General features: G+C 31.5%; 2 protein-coding genes across 2 annotated transcripts; one reads left to right on the top strand and one right to left on the bottom strand.

The window, feature by feature from the left end:
- The first annotated feature begins 636 nt into the window (after positions 1-636).
- On the top strand, positions 637-1,880 carry LOC131629191 (uncharacterized). The gene is made up of 3 exons (XM_058899987.1): positions 637-838; positions 960-1,369; positions 1,839-1,880. Exons 1-3 carry the CDS (start codon positions 637-639, stop codon positions 1,878-1,880), a joined length of 654 nt encoding a protein of 217 aa, XP_058755970.1.
- A 1,110-nt stretch (positions 1,881-2,990) lies between these two features.
- Positions 2,991-5,533, bottom strand: LOC131629175 (uncharacterized). The gene is made up of 3 exons (XM_058899969.1): positions 5,335-5,533; positions 4,838-5,244; positions 2,991-4,412 (listed from the first exon to the last, which is right to left on the bottom strand). Exons 1-3 carry the CDS (start codon positions 5,398-5,400, stop codon positions 3,152-3,154), a joined length of 1,734 nt encoding a protein of 577 aa, XP_058755952.1. The 5' UTR covers positions 5,401-5,533; the 3' UTR covers positions 2,991-3,151.
- Between the last annotated feature and the right edge of the window lie 12,450 nt (positions 5,534-17,983).

Raw genomic sequence — 17,983 nt, 5'->3', positions numbered from 1 at the left:
TGGACTTAAATGATCGCCAAGGCAATCATGACCGCACCTTCAGAGAAAAGAAACCTGGAGTTTTAGAGTTGAATAATAGTGATGCTATTCTCACATAAAATAAACTTTTGACATAACAAGTGGAACTTCTGAAACAACAAATGTCTAAGTTACCACAACAACTCAAGGAGCTAAATGGAGTTTCTAATAATTATCAAGTAGCATGTTGTGAGGTATGCAAAGGTGATCATCAAACTGGATTTTGCCCACCGGTTATGGAAGAAGAAGTTAATTATATGAACAATAATCAAGGTCAAAGTCAGAATAAATATTAGAATCCTCCACCATATCAACAAGGTTATCAATAAAGGAACAACAACCAAGGTTATCAACAAAGATATAATAGTCAAGGTTATCAACCAAATTCCTTTCAACCTTATACTCAACCTCAACAACAACAACAAGGGGGGCCCTCCAAGATGGAAGAAAATATGATAAAATTCATGCAAATGTCAATGGCCAATCAGAAAAATCAAGAAGCGGCCATCAAAAATCTCAAAACTCAAGTGGGCCAACTTGCCGAAAATTGCGGCAAACCAATCAATTTCATCTTTTTTCGCAAATACCGAAGTTAATCCTAAAGAACATTGCAAAGCAATGGTGACTAGGACTGGACCTAAGGGACGTAATGGAGAAATTGAAGAAGATGAAGATAATGATGAAATAGAGTTTGTAGTTGAAAATCAAACGAAGGAAAGTGAAGAAGATGAAATTATTGCAGAAGAAGTAGAAAAAGAGACGACGAAGAAAAAAAGTGAGAAAGTGGAGAAAAAGTGCCAAGGAAAGGATGACGAACAATGTGATTCCAAGTCAAAATCTCCCATATCCCCATGCTCCGTCATAGAAGGAAAATGCAAGGCGCTACGCTCGGTTTATGGACATATTTAAACAACTTCATATAAATATTCCATTTACCGAAGCATTGGAGCAAATGCCCAAGTATGCTAAATTCATGAAGAATATTCTCACAAAGAAAAAGAGGTACACAGATGAAGAGACAATTTTGCTTGATGCCCGCTGTAGTGTCGTAATCCAAAAAACTACCCCAAGAAAGGAATTTGATCCGGGACGAGTCACCTTGCCGGTAACTATTGGACGTAACTACACTGGTAATAGTTTGATTGATTTGGAGTCTAGCATCAATTTAATCCCTTTATCCATTGTCAAAAGATTGGGGAATATTGTGATGAAGCCTACTAGGATGACTTTGCAATTAGCCGATAAGTCTATCAATTTACCGTATGAAGTTGCTCAAGACATGCTAGTAAAGGTGGACAAATTCTTGTTTCTAGTGGATTTTGTGGTAGTTGACATGGAGGAGGATCGTGATGTACTATTAATTCTTGGAAGACCATTCATGAAGACCGCCCGAATGATGATTGATATTAATGATAGGCTTATGAAAGTAAGGGTGCAAGATGAAGATGTAACATTTAATCTTTTTGAAGCCATGAAGCATCCTAAGGACAAGCATGACATTTTCTGAATCGATGCCACCAAGGGGGAAGTCATGGAGGTGGCAAATCAAGTTCACAAAGACATGGTGAAGGCATATCATGATAGAAAAGTCTGCCACAAAGACTTTCAAGTTGGACAAATGGTGCTCTTGTGCAATTCAAGACTCAAGTTATTTCCAGATAAGTTGAAATCAAAGTGGTCGGGACCATTTGTGATAAAAGAAGTGCCACAAATGTCTTTAGTTATTTTGCGTACCACAATAGTTTTCATGATCAAACAATCAATGGAATGAAACAAATAATTGTTGGCTTTCAAATCTTTCCATTTGTTCTCCTCTGCAGCCTTTAATTGCTCTTAAGTTGCATTTGGAGGTGCAATTGTGATTCAATTCTCAATCAATCCCCAATGCTCCTTTAATCAAAGCAAATTTTTCATAAACATTGACCAATATTCATAGAACCCATCGAATCTTGACATTACTGACTAAATGAATTGCGATGATTCAGTCATGGTAAGAAGTATCAATGGAAAGACTTGGAACGAGCCGAATTCAAGAAGAGAGAAGAAGTTGAAACAGTGGCACGAAAATCAATTGGCACTTGTTGCAATGATACAACTTATTAAATACAATGATATTTCTCTATTTCATTAGCACAATGGCTTTATATACACAATATAATGCTATGGAAATTACTTGCATCTCAATCTCAAGTAATGTTTAGTTTATTTAAAACTAGCAAACAACAAACTCATACAATATTATGATACTTGGTAAATAAGTCATTCATTAATGATTAATTATTACTGTAATATATATTTTTAGATGAATTTTATATCTACATGAGTTTGTTTATTAAATTTATTAAGGTATTTATACAAAATCATATCTTAAATTTCAAAAAACTTCCACATTTGTTACGTGACACCCACCCGTACCCGTATTATGTATCTGAGTTTAATAGTCTAAGAGAAAGCTATCGGACACTTACCCTACAAGCCACCAGCTTCCACCATATACTTGGAACTTGGAAGCCACAAAGTTTTTACGCAAGAAAATGAAGAAAATCTAATAGAATGTCAGAAACTCAGTTCCTTGGATAGACTAGCCACAGAAAAATTGAATGCAACAAGACAAAACACGGGAAAAAGCCAAAGCATGCACCTACTGTTTCTCGCATGGGTCACTGCTGGAGCAGGAAAGCCTTATCTATATCAATTGTACAACTACAACTACAACTACAACTACACAGCAAATAAATAAATTTTCCTTTTCCAAAGAAAAAGTTCTACTACAAAAGTAAGGGTAACCCAAATGCTGAGTTACCCATCAACGTTCAACACCACATCATTCAATATATCCTATAAATTCAAATATTATTAATAACATTAACATAACTAGCATTTATAACGTGCTAGTAGTACTTTTATTTTAAGGCTGATAAACTCCAAATTCCAATAGTAGACTACGAGAATAGAATATCCTATAATAATAGTAAAAATAAAAACATATTAAATTAATTAATTTTCTTCCGGCTTTTTTCAAAATTTAATTTATCCATTTGTACATATAATATAATTAACCAATAATCAGAATGAGAGATATTTTCAGCCGGTAAAAAACAAATCATCCCAATTCCCCAATCAATCAATGAATTCAACAACTAAGCGCTTCGTATTTGACCGGGATTGACCTACTACTAAACCTTTGAGAAAGCAAGTTCCCCACCACCGTTAGATCACGGCAAAACACTCCTTGAAACACCGTTGGATTCGCTATGCTCGGCGATGACATCAAAAACTTTTCCTCCATGTTTTCATCTCTACTTATCTGTTGCAACACTTCAACTGAATGTACATTTGCATTTGCATTTACATTTACATTTGGATTTGCATTTGCATTTGCATTAACATTTGCATTTGCAGAAGTTTGTTGCAACTGTAAAGCAATTTTCCTTTCTTTCTCTGCAATTTCATCTTCTGCAATGGAATTCATAACACTCGAATAACCTTTCTGAAGCAGCCTATACAACAACATTGAAGCCATTTTTGTTCTATCTTTAACTGATTCAAGATCGCGTTCATCGGCGAGTTCACATCTTTCAATGAAACACGTTGCTTTCTCTGGTTTATGCTTTAAGCAAAGCAAAAGATGAGCCCGTTGCAACTCCGATCGACCACAACCGCGTCGTAGACCAATCAAAGCATAGTAATCCACATTACGCGTTTCACCGGAAGCCATTTTCTGTTTCAGGAATTGAATTTTCGCGGTAAGAGTGCATAGTTTCCCGGGAATCTCATTGTAACGAACATTATGACGTTTCCATAACGGACCGGCGAGTTTACGATCGCGTAAAATTGTGTTGTATAGAAGCTTCAAGTGTTCGAGATCGTGAAGACAATCTTGATAGGAACGGATTGTTTCTAGAATTGAGGCTCTGGATTCAAGTGCTTGAATACATGTAGGATCAAGTGAGAGTGTTCTGTTACAATCCGCGATTGAATCAGCGATTCTACCTGCTGAACGGAAAGCAGTTGCTCTATGCATGTAGCATTCAGCGAGGAATCCTTGTGGAGCACCACGGCGGCCGTCCACGATTTTCGAGAAGTGACGGATGGCTTCCGTGTGGAGTCCAGCGTCCATGGCAGCGATTGCGGCAGCGCGTCGACGGAGGAGGAATTTAATGTGTGCGATGAGTTGGTTTACCGTTTCGGATTCCGATAGAGGACTTCGAGGTGGAGTTGTTGCAATAGCGTCGCCGGGGAACGGTTTGTTCCATAGAGAGAAACTGTCGTCGGTCCAACATACGCTCTCGCGGCGGAATGCGGCGCTGGCGAGGCGTTTTCCGGTTTGAAGAAGAACCAATGCATCTTCCATTAGGCCTAAATGGCAACACGCTTTCCCCAAAACCAAGTATCTGAAATTCACATTTAGAAAATTAATCATCAATTTATTAAAAATAAATAAGGGCCTAGTGTGTATATTAAAAATAGAAGAAACCTGCTACCAAACCAAAACAGTTGAAATATGTGAACCAAATTACGCAAACTATTAATATTACATTAATTATTTATTGGTCTTGCTTGATATACCTTTCGATGTGCATTGAATTTGATAGGTATTTTTAAAAGTTTCATTACTAGCTGGCAGAGAGAAGCATTTACTCAAACCCCATGATATTGGGGACTCTCCGATCTAATCTCCAAATTCATTGGTAAAACTCATTAAATAGAAAACTGAAACTGTAAAAAGAAACTATTTTTTAAAAAGAAACTATTTTAGTTTTCAAGTTATGGAGACAATAATGACATAAATTAAATGGAGTAGTAATTTTTTTATTACCTCCAATATCCTTCATTTTCAGAGCTTTTGCAGAGACCAGCCATGACTCGCTTTTTCAAATCAGAGACAGAGAAGCACTTGAAAAAGCTCTGATCTGGATCAGAGGAATCCGAAGAAGATAACAGCTTGACGCCTTCTCTTGAAAGCTGTTGAGAAGAGCCATCAGAAGAAACAGAGCCGGAATCATCGTTGGCCATTTTGAGACTCGGAATGTAATCCTGAAGCATATTTGCAACATCTTTGAATCTTCTTAGATAGAGCAGAGATCTCGCTTTAAGCTCAAGAGCTTGATCTGAGGATGGAGAGATAGCGAGAGCTGCGTCGAGTAGAGTCAGAGCTGAAACAATCTCGTTGGGTTCTTGTGTCGCAATGAGGGTTCGTGCGTCTTTGATGTATTTCTCAACAATCTAGAAAAAATAAAACATAAAACATTATCAGAAAATGAAGCCTTAAAAACAAGATACGCTCATGAGGGAAAGGGGTTTTGGAATGTTTACCTTGCGATTTGTGAGCCACCAGTGTTTCTTTTCTGTAGCATTGAGATAGGGAGTGTTGATGGCCATGGTGATGTGGGTGAAGAATGAAAACAGCACTGTATGTGTTTTTCTTCTCTCACCCGTAAAGCGGGTACTTGATATTTCTGCTGTAGAAATAAAGGGGAAGGAAATATATAGGGGGTTGGGGTTTCAGAGAGAAAATAAAACAAGGGAGGGGCTAATTAGTCACAAATAATGGATTTTATATTATTGGCTTGTTTTCATACATGATGATAATAATAATGGTAATAATAATACACGTCTTCCATTTCTATTAAATACATCTCTATTAATCTATAAGTTATTTATATTTTTTGTGCTACTTACAATTTATTATAATTATAAAAAACTCAATTATTTCTCTCATAGATATTATAATTAAAATAACTAATAATATTTTACTAATACCAAATTAAATATATATTCTAATTTATTAAAAATTTCAAATTAATATAGTTGGAACATAGATAATATTCACTTATCATTTTCAAAATATTTAAAACTAATTGAATTTTCTCATCAATAACACATTAAAATATTTATTCTAGAAAAAGGTTAAGTGAAATAAAATCTTAATATATGAAAATATTCTAAAAATATCAATATAATTAATAAATTTAATTATTGTATTAATTTTATCCAGATAGTTTTTAGTTGATTTTTAAAATATGAGTCAGATCCTTATCAAGTAAATCAAATCATTATTATAGATAAATTTAAAATTAATATGTAAAAAAATAAAAATAATGACAAATACTTATAAATAAGATGAGCACCAAATTTCCTTTTATGAAAGTATTATCTCCTTTATTTTTACTATAAATCATTTTATTATTTTTATGAATATTAAAAAATATAATTATTATTAAATTGAAGAAAGTATGGAAATTTTTACAAAACCCATTTTTATTAATAGTATAAGTAAGATAAATTAAAATAATTTAGAAAACTTTAAAAATAGAACAAAAAATAGCATATTAACATGATCATAATTTAACACAACTTTTTTTTTTCTGATTGACACTTAATAAAAAACCGATAAGATGTTATTTATTATATATAAATGTAAAGACATACTATTCTTAAAAATATAGATTTTACCTTATCCTTTACATTGGACATATCAATGCATAGGTAAAGTTATGCTAATTAAAAATGGCCTTTTTTTATTTGTTTCCAAATAACATTATGAAAAATTACAAAATATAATTTAAATATAAATACTTAATTTTAATTGAAATTATTTTAAAATTTTATGAATATTAATAACTTGTGATTGATCGGCTACACTACTTGTGCATAAAAAATAAATTAAATTAACATTTACTATAAATGAATTTAGATTCTTAGAGTATGTATAAAATAAAAAATAAAATTAAAAGCCTTGAGGCTTGAAAGAGACCGTGAGGTATTGACAATAACCTTGACCCTTATTTAAAACCTTTCACTTTTTTTTCTTAGCTGGCAACGCACCATAGATCATCTCTCATATTCAAATAACCTAAACTGTGGCCTTGTTGTAGGTTTATGACCCTAAAATTGATGACTTCATAAATACAAAAGAAAACAGAATCATGTTTTTGACCGGGGATAGCCGGTTATCAATCACGGGTTGTTGGGTTCAACCACCGGGTAAAGAAAAGTCAAGCAAGTTGCTCCAAAAGTAAGCAAAGGATGTGATAAGCACCACGGGTTATTCATTTGATTATTTCTAATAATCACTTAAAATGTGGTTTTAGTTTTGTGCACGTTGACTTGTATGCTTAATCTTGTAGCTGATTAGTCATTAATCATGCTTTATTTTTTCCATAACATTCATCATTAATTAACTCGAAATATCTAAACATACATGGTTGATAAATGAAATTGGTAGTAGATGAATTAACTCGAAATATCTAAACATACATGGTTGATAAATGAAATTGGTAGTAGATGAAAGTGAAGAAACATTAATACGGTCCAACAACTCACACAAAGTATGGAGTACCTTCCATACTTTTTTTGAAAAGTACTTATACACGATTAAGGATGTAAGAATTAAATTAATATTATAAAGAATTAGATATATAAATTAAATTAATATTCCTTAAGAAAAAGCTATGTTCGCCTTATAAACCAAACATTTTCTTTTATTATATTAGATATTATGAGGGCCGGCCCTAAGGATAGGGCATCAAGACTACCGTCTAGAGTTTATTGTTTATATATTTATGTGATATTAATAAATTAAATATTTTTTAAAAACAAAACTTTATAAATTATTTTTATATTAATTAAATAATAACATCTCAATTTATTATAATAATAATAACATGATTTAGACTTGTATTTTATAATAGAGTAATTGAAAAATTAAAGTCGTTTTATGTTTTTCCGTAAGTTTACTATGGTTAATTGCAGAAAGTTAATAGGCTATATTTTGTTATTATTTAACTATAATTAATATCTTTTTAGATTCTTTTTAGGCAACAATTTAATTATGAAATTTTTTGAACCCTTTGTTGTAGTCTGTCTTATACTTTTAAGTTCTCTAAATAAATGAATACTTGAAATTTAAGTTTTTTTTTTAAGAACTTTACTAATATTTTTTCACTTATCAATTTTTTTAAATGAGAAGAAGTGTGCTTAGATGCGTTAATTGTATTATCAATAAATATATATATATATATATATATATATATATATATATATATATATATATATATAATTTAGTGATATAAGATTCTAAAAAACCAAAAATTAAAATATGTTAATCTAAAACAAAAATACTTTTAATTATTATATTAAAAAATTAATTTATAATTTTTTTAATATAATCTTAAGATGTGTTGGGCCAACTCTAAATATCATTTTCATGTCATTCAAAAGCCATCTTGCTAGATTCATATTAAACTTTTTTATTTTATTATTTTTATTTTATATTGTGTTTTTAATTTTATTTTTAACATATGTTTTACTAAAGCATTTTGTAATATTTATATTATTATCAATAAAATCCTTCAATTTTTTTCATGTGTATTATATATTGATAATTTCTAAAATCCTTCGAATTTTTAGCAAAGAAGGATTTAAAGGATTTTAGTGATAATAATAATACACTTTCAAATTTAAAGGATTTTAGACAAATTTACGCAATGTGTACGATGTATTTTTTTTATGTATTATTTTTCATTGCCCTAGTGTTTAGGATTTAAGGCTTATGGTTTAGGGTTTTAAAAAATGGAACATCAAAATATAACAAAATTTTCCGTAGGCACATCTACGGAACACTTTGTTTTTAACACGTTCCGTAGATACATCTCCGAAAGATTTACTAAATTGAAATGAACGTTCACTGTGTTATTTACGCTTCCGTAGAAAAAACCAAATATTTAAGAAAAAGTGCTTTCGGATGTACATTTACGAAAATAAAATGACATTTTTGACAACGCGCATGATGTATAAGTGATCTAAAGGATGAGGTTAGAGTTTCTCTAATATTATTGTGTATTATTATCACTAAAATCCTTCAAAAATTTTCGATCAAAAGTTCTCAATTCTCATCTCTTTTAACCTAGCAAAGAGTTTTTAAGTCTCTAACTGCCCTTTCTATTTATTGCCTTCCCCTACATTACTACTACTTCCGTTCCCGCATGCAGTCTCAGGCCTATCCATTTCCAGCCTTACCCCTTACCCCAGTTTCCCATGTCATTCCTTAATTTTGGCCCCCACATTATTGGACCCCTCCAATCGTAGTAAATTTCGAAGATTCAGGTAAACCTAAGAAAACTTCAATCTCTTGAGTATATGATATTTTATTTTTGTTTCACATACTATCTTTATTTTTTAATAGTCATCATTCATATATATGCATTTGTTTCACATATTTTATACTGTACAAATTGGTTGAGTAATTTATTATCTCATAGTGCATTTGTTGATCACACATATATATGCCATTAATACCTGAACAATGTTTATTGTTGGTAGTAATGTGTGCATCAGTTGTTATAGATAAGATGCAATTGAATCCTGCCAACAACAAGGCACACCAGCTTCTTTTCTTCAAATAATAATGACCTTCTTCCTGCTTTCAAAGCAATTATTCCAAATAACTTCAAATTCTAATATTTAAATTTGGAATTTTTCAAATAAATAATCTCGCTCCCCCATAAAATAACATCCTGAAGAATGCAACTTTGTTTTTTCTCATATACAACTACCAAAAGATATCCCATATTTAATCAAGTTTTTTAAATTATTAATAACGTAATAATTACCAAACATATGACATCACAAACACACTTGTTTTTCTCCTCTTTTTATAATTCTTTTTAAAATTCTGAAACATGTATGTTAATGCTTTAGTGTATTTTTCGAAGAATAAGGACTTATTTAGCATTTGCTTACAGGTCAATTGAACTTTTGTGTTTTAAAAATCGGTAGGTTGAACTGAGTATCGAATGGGTCATCGGTTCGGTATGATGGTGACTCGTTTTTATGAAAAACTAGTGGATTAAAAGCGTACTTTTTTCTCAAACAAAGTGACACAATTTTAATTTTTTAAAAATAAAAAAATATAATGAGACTTTAATCAAAATTTATTTAGAACAAATTTCATTTGTACGATTTTGTTGTGTGTGATAACTATATTTAAAATTTGATTTAAAGAATGAACATGTGAAATTATGATATTTTGAAATTTTGTAGACGTCGTGATATTTTTTAGAGTTTGAGTCATCTGGTTCGACTGGTTTAATAAATATATAATTTTGTTATAGAGATCGGGTTATTCAACCGAGTTATCTGGTTTAGTCATGCGGTTTGACTAGTGATCCAATGGTTCGACCAGTGACCCAATACCCCAATCGATTTGAAGATCATTCCAGTTTTTTAAACATTGAAAATTTCAAGAAATTGAACTTATGCCCAAACTGTTTGTTTAACCACTTTGATGATGAGTCCAAAAAGGTAATGATAATAGAAGGAGTGAAAATGTTCCAAGTATTATACTAAAAGGTTTCAAAATTAAATATGGATTTATATGCTTGTAGGCATATCCATCGCCTGGTTTTAATGATGACAACTGATGAAGTAGTTTTGAAGATTACAACACTTTAAGTTACATGAATTTTAAATATTAAGAGTTCTTTGTGACAAGGGGAGTTGATTTCAATAGTCAAGTAAAGCTTCAAATGATGACACCTAATCAAGAGGATATTTCAAGCCTCACTAGACAGAAAATTCAAGTTCTAGTTGAAGTGCTAAACCATGGGTGTATCAAGTAAGGGAAGTTTAAGATCTTAAATTGTGAAAGTATGAAAGCTTGCATGATCCTGCGCTTGATGGAGAGAAATACACTTTTAATCGATACAAGATTATTGCAGCCTCATGTTCCAAGTCATCTAAATTACCAAGTTCAATGACTTTAATACCTGTAACATCGAAAATTAAGCACAATATGGTTATAGTTACCCTTACACTTTAATACCTATCACTCTCATATCTAGACGAGAATTCTTATTATCTTTTGTCTTGTCTTTTATGTTGAGAAAGGTTTCAATCAAACTATGACAAACATTTTTCTCCACATCTGTCACATCAACACAATATCTTACATCGAGGCTAGACCAATATGGAAGAAAAAAAACACGATCTCTTTTTCAAATATTTTTTCCACGAGACTTTTTTAGTTCTTGCCAAAGACACTATTAATGTGTTTTAGTCTTTTACAAACTTTGTCCTCAGTAAATGGCTTTGGAGCAATATTAAACTTCTGCTCTCTATTAAAAGTCTTCCGCAATCTACGGTATGGATGATTGGGCCTTAGAAACTTTTGATGCCTGAGGTAAACAATATTTCTTCCATTTTGTAGTTGGTGGAAGCATGAAACATCTCACATATGCAGGAAAGTCATTGATTGTAAAAAATAACATGGCACACATCTTAAAATTATCATCCATATACTCATCATCAACATCAATGCTTTCTTCCCACAAAACTTTTAAACCTTCAATCAATGGAGTTAAATAAACATCTATGTCATTTCCTAGTTGTTTTGAACCCAAAATCATCATTGATAACATCATAATTTGCTCTTCATGCATAATCTCAAAGATAGATTGTAAATTATGAGAAGAACAGACTATTAAGTATAATTAGTACTCATATTACCAAAAGGGTTCATTTTGCTGGTGACAAGTCCGAGCTTAAGGTTCCTTGGCTCAAGGTCAAAATCTTGAAACATTGAATCAATTTTCTTCCATTGCAATGGATAAGCTACATGACAAAAAAATTTATCGCATACTCTTTCATCTGCACGTCATATAGTATTCCTTGCATAATTTACATAAATAAACAGCCTCTTGAACCTTTGAATTATCAATAGATACCACATCACTTTGGTAGGAGTTACACCATCATCATCTTCAGCACCATCTTCAGCACCATTGTCCTTCAGCTTGTAACGTGACTCCGCACATCTCAGATACTCCTTCAAGTTTTCATACTTGTTCTTGTATAATATGCAATTATTACGACATGCATGTATTTTAACATAGTCCAAACCCATTGGACACAAGATCTTATTGGCCTCATAACTACAATTAGACAACATGTTACTTTCTAGAAGCATTTCTTGCGACAATTAAAGCAATTAAGTGAAACTTCTATCCGTTTTCCCATTTTCGCTTAAGATTAAATAGTCTTAACATAGCTGACAATCTTGTAAAAAAATTGAATCCCGAAAGTGACGAATCTATGTGACACATGTATTTTTGTCACTTCACCATGCCATACCCATTTCTTATAATTTTGAATAATTCCATCACAACCTAAATAATTGAATATATCTTTCATTGGATTTTTTTTTGCGTATTTCATCATATTTTACAAGAAAAATAAAAATCCCATTATCGTCAAAAAGATTTTTTTTCTTGTAAATTCAAGAAATTTAATCACTCCATACTCATACTCTTTACTTAATCTATTGACTTTTATCCAATTAGGATCTATTATCACTTACCTTTTGAAAATAAAATAAAAACCGTACATAACCAACAACAATAAACATTTCATCTTAATAAAAGAACAATAACACTAAATGTTCAATCTCAACAAAACAACAACAAATACTACAAAAACAACACTGTTATATCCTAAGTCTAACAAACAACAAAAACAATAACAAAAACAACAACAACAACAACAACAACAACAACATTAATGGTACAATCATGAAGAAAGTTTTTACACATCAGAAACATGATAAGAGAATCAAAGAAATGTGTTGATTTGAGATTCGAGTTTTTTTATTTGAGCTTCCTTCCTCCTTTGTTTACTTCGTTCGACTTGGAAAAGATGAAGAATGATGTTTCGTTTGTTATGTGGAGAAGATGAAGAATGGTTTTTTTATTTGTTCGTTAGGGCACAAAAAGTTTACGAAAATGCAAAAGGGAACAAGATTTAACATTATGATGTTAAGATATAATATTGATTGGATTTTATATCTTGGTTGGTAGCAAACACCGAGGGAAAATAAGATTTATATTGTAATTAAAAAAACAAAATAAAACAAGGGCACCGTTTTAGTTGTAAATAAAACATGAAACTGCAGGAGCTGGGAATGAAAGCTCAAACCATGAGCTTCATTTCCTTTCGACTGTACCAAAAACTCAGGGAATAGATGATTTATACTGTAATTTAAAAATTAAATAAAATAAGGGCACCATTTTGGTTCTTAATAAAACATGAAATTGCAGGAGCTGAAAATCAAAGTTAAACCATGAGCTTCATTTCCTATCGGTTTAACCAAAGAAATTGAGGGATTAGATTTAATTTTTAAAAAAAATTTAAAAGGTCGCGCTCCGAGATATTTTACCTAAATTTTTAAGTGGATGAGATGAAAGCTTTGTCATGAAATGTATTGTAGTAGTTTATACTATCCTATAGTAAAAGAATATGTTTTACTAATAAATAATGTTATTAACAAATTACAACTAAAAAAATACAAATGCCTAATTAGAACTAATTCCAATGTTTGGAAAATATTTTTTGGTATGCCTCATAAAAAAACATAATATACATATTATTTCAAATCTATCAACAATATCCATTTTTGTTCTAACTCAAGTATTTTTAGAGCAATATTTCGTGTTCCTACGCATGTTTCTTGTGTGGTAAAATCAAATAGCTTTCATGGTAGATAATGTTGGACATGTGACTCTATACACAAGAAAAGGGAGGTGAATTTTGGAGGTTTTAAAAACGTTGATTGAAACCAAAATCATTTGAAAAATCAGAGTTTAAAATTTTTTGTAAAACAAACAAGTAAATATGTAGCGGAATAAAAGGATAGATGAAAACCAAAGGAGTGGGGGAAACTAATCTAGAACACTACGCTATGCCGAAACCCCATCTCGAATGTATCTTCATAAACCCTATTTGCTACATAAAGCAAGAGAAATGGAAATTTATACCAGGAAGAAGGTTGTAAATGAAAGAGCAAGAGAGATGAAGAATTGAACAGTTCGGACAAGCTTGCATGAGTAGAGAGCGAAATGAAACAAATAAGAGTAAAGAATAAAGCTTTTATAGGGGAGTTAGAGCTATAAGGAATCCTTCATACTCCCTATTTTGAAAAAATCAACACGTTCCCGACACATGCCACTATTGTTTAATGTCTCAAAAAATAGGTCATCATTACTTACATTAAATAAAAGTAAGCATGACTAAATGAATGATTGATTGACAGTCCCATGTAACATCTTTAGCTAATCAGGAGACATTTGGAAGATGACTCATCCCTTAATTAAGGGCTTATGGAATTAAATAAAGGACCCACCTTTTTTAAATTTTCGCCTCCAGTTAAGAGACTCACCCTTAACTGAAGGACTTTCCTTTTATAAGTAATCGACTTCTGCTAAGGGACTCCCTGAAGAGAGAGGGGCGCTCTCCACAAGTAAAAAATGATTTGAAAACACTTTGTCTTTAATAAAGCCCTTGTGCTTGAGGGACTATGAAGTGTTATATTTGTGAGTTTCTCAAACAAGGGTACCCTCGCCCAAGAGCAATTCTAACTAGGCATATCCTCAAGGCTCGCCCTCAGGCTGATGACACGTAATACTGTTAGTCAAAGGAAAAGGCATCCGCCACTACTCCATGAAGATTAGGCTGTCAACGACTTCCTTTGATCATGAGGGAGTTGTTGCTTCCCTAAAGTGTTACCCAAATCCTAGGCCCAAAAAGGCCTATGTAAATACTTCTCCCCCATAGGGAGATGGAGGCAAATATCAAGCCATACAGATCACACCCTACATACATTTATACCTAAGCACAACACTCAACAGATGGCTCCACACCTTTTGTTAGGCAAATCTCTAAATCACCGTAAAACACCATCATACAAGGCTTCTCTCCAACGTGGGAAAACCCTAACCACCATACAAAGTAATATACACACTAAGGCCTCTGAGTGTCACCGTCCTTCGCATGGGCAACACACACTTATTATTTTTAACCAATACATTATCCTTTGCAAGTTTTCTTACTATAAAACCAAAATCTCCATTTTACTTTTTATCGTTTATTTCCTATCATTTACTTTTTCGCATCACAACAAACACATAAACTCCCCTCTACTTAAAATATTAAAAATTGTTGAACAGTCTTTGAAACCACCAGTCTTTGTGGATATAATAATTGTAAAACTTATGTTTGTTGCAAAAGAAATATATTGGTAGATTGCGAGTATCCTTAAAAAACAAAATTTATTAAGTCAACAAGGCTTGTTGTCACTTGACCCCAAAACTGACCTCTGTAAAAAACTTGTGTCTACTATTCTATACCGATATTTTTGAGTCACCTTAAAGAACATATGTTTCAAATTAAATTTCTTTCTGGTAGTAAGGAAATACATATTCATTTATTATATACCTTGTACTATGAAAATAACTGACTTAAGTGTAAACATATAAGTGGAAATTATAATTTTAAGGATAAATAAATATCGTTACCCATATTAACAACTTTTTCATGAAGATTTTTGTCTTTGATCTCCGGCATAGTTTTGATTTATATGAGTTTGTTAACAATGTAAATAGATGTAGATACAATATATATATATATATAGTTATAACATATCGTCCATTTATCGATCAAATGGAGGAAAACAATGAAATTCTACTTCACTTAACTACTTATCACTTTTTTTAACTATAGTAATATTACATACACTAACAAGATAATTTTATGCACCAGTTTATCTAAGGCCTTATCTTGGTCTCGTGGCAGGTCGTCTAGAGAATGCAACAATATGGACTGTAATAACTTTATTGATTTCTTACTACATTGTAGAAATGCATTAAACAAATCAAATCAAATAGTAGTTTTACATGTGTCAGAAATACCCGATTCACCAAGGTGCTTCAAAGACCAACATTAAATTACTATGGTTGAAGCTTGGAAAGCTGATAGTTAGAAAGACATTAATAAGGACAAAATATAACAATGTTAGAACTCACAAAATCACATCTATATCGACTATATCATGGTGATGTGAGTTGAACCCATTTAGGAATATATGACTTGATATAGATCTATTACAAAACCATCTCTTTGCAAACAAACTACTAGTTGACTCAGGTGAATAACCATATTTCTCAAGATACTATGCAACTAACATCGACAAAAACTTCTAACACACTCTACTACACAAGTACTTTTAAATTTCATCACAACCCATTAACATTATCGCACCTCAGTCATTCTTTAATAACAAATTCCAATACATGCAATTAATCTACCCAACAATAACAACAATTTAAGCCATAATTTTTATAACAAAAACTGTACACCAACCCCTCTAATTCATACTCATACATACAACTAACACCCCAACCCAACTAAAACTTCCAAACATTTTAACAAAAATTTCTATTTTATCCAACTCAACCATTTACTCAAACCTCATCACCTAATTTCAACTTGCAATCAACAAAAAATCCATCCCAAAAAATAAACTTCTATTACTCCTCCATTTAAATATTAAACCGACAAACAATCCAAATGCAAAACATATTCAAGAACCACAATACCTATTCATGTTAGGTAACAAATTAAAATGTGAAAGCCAAGAGTTTATCACATTATTCCACCACGTGTCACTATATGTAAATGACATACTAAATGCTTTAGCAGAAGGAAACGAGTTCTTTCCAGTCCCATTAAAATAAAGACAACCAAAGAGTATCTTAGAAAAATGTGCAACAAGGAATACCACATCTATGTTGAACTACCACTCACTTACTAAGACCTAACAAAACGATGGTTTGCAATTTTGTTTTCTTCTAATTTTGTAATTAAGCATTTTAATTTTTTTGAATAATTTTTTATTGATATATTATTGTTATTATGTTTTGTTAGAACATGTCAATACTCCAATATAAAGATTAATTTGAAAAAATTCCTTGAGTCCAATGTTGCTCGAAAATTATGTGTATTTATGTGTTAGTTTAGAAAACTCTGAGTCTCACATTGCTTAGATTACATACATTGGCTAGCTTACTTTATTATATAAATAATGAACATATTTCATTATAAAACACACTAAAAATTTCTTGAGTTTTTACTTCTCCATTGTCTTTACTTTACATTTTTGAATTGTTGAAATGCCAAAATTTCCCCATTTTTTCTACTCGTTGAATTTTCTGAGTATTTTCTTTAGAGAATTATTTGAATTTCTCCCAGTTTGAGAAAATATCAAGTATTTTGTTTATTCTCTTTGGATAATTATTTGAATTTCTCCTTGTTTGAGAAATTATCTTGAGTTGTCAAATGACCATTATTGAATTCTTGTTGGAGAATTATATGAATTTCTCCTCGTTTGAGAAATTATTACGACTAGTCTTTATACCAGATACTGAAAGTGATATTTATATCATATTTGATTGGTCTTTGTAGCATTAGAGGATGCATTTTAAAACTAATTATCTATGGTGTAAATATTAATCGTACAATATAGATTTAAGATGTCTAATCCATGAGGCGTCTAAGTTGATCTTCTGCCTTGCATAATTTTGGGACGTATTGTGAAATGTGTTAAAGACATTGACCTAGTCTCCAACTCAACTCGGTAATTTATTCAGTGGAAATTTTTAAAAATTGTAAAACAATAATTTTAAGACGTTTTCAAAATTGCTTGGCTACTAAAGAAATTATTGGTACTTTTGTTGTTGTTTTAAACAAACCTTTCAAGTTTTAGGGAAGTCACCTCAAAAGCTGGCAACAAAAAATACGATTTTTTTTAACCTTAAAAAAGGTTGCTAATATTTAATCAATGACATTCCTATTGTTCCTTCTGGGTAAGCAAACAAACAAACTGTAAAATAAGTTTATAGCTTAGGAAATGAATATCCTTATTAAAATAGAATGATATCACTATAAAAATTAGGGTTAATAGTAGTTTACCCCTATAATATGAGCGTGTTTTGGCTTACCCCCCACCGTTGCCAAAGGCAGGTTTTGGCAACGGTTTTTTTGAAAAAACCGTTGTCAAAGGGTAGGGAGGGGGCAAAACAAAATTCGGTAACATTACAGGGGGTGAATTACTATTAACCCTAAAAATTATATTTCA

This window comes from Vicia villosa, unplaced genomic scaffold, assembly GCF_029867415.1.
Source record: "Vicia villosa cultivar HV-30 ecotype Madison, WI unplaced genomic scaffold, Vvil1.0 ctg.000534F_1_1, whole genome shotgun sequence".
NCBI lineage: Eukaryota > Viridiplantae > Streptophyta > Magnoliopsida > Fabales > Fabaceae > Vicia > Vicia villosa.
This window is presented reverse-complemented; position numbering and strand designations above follow the sequence as displayed.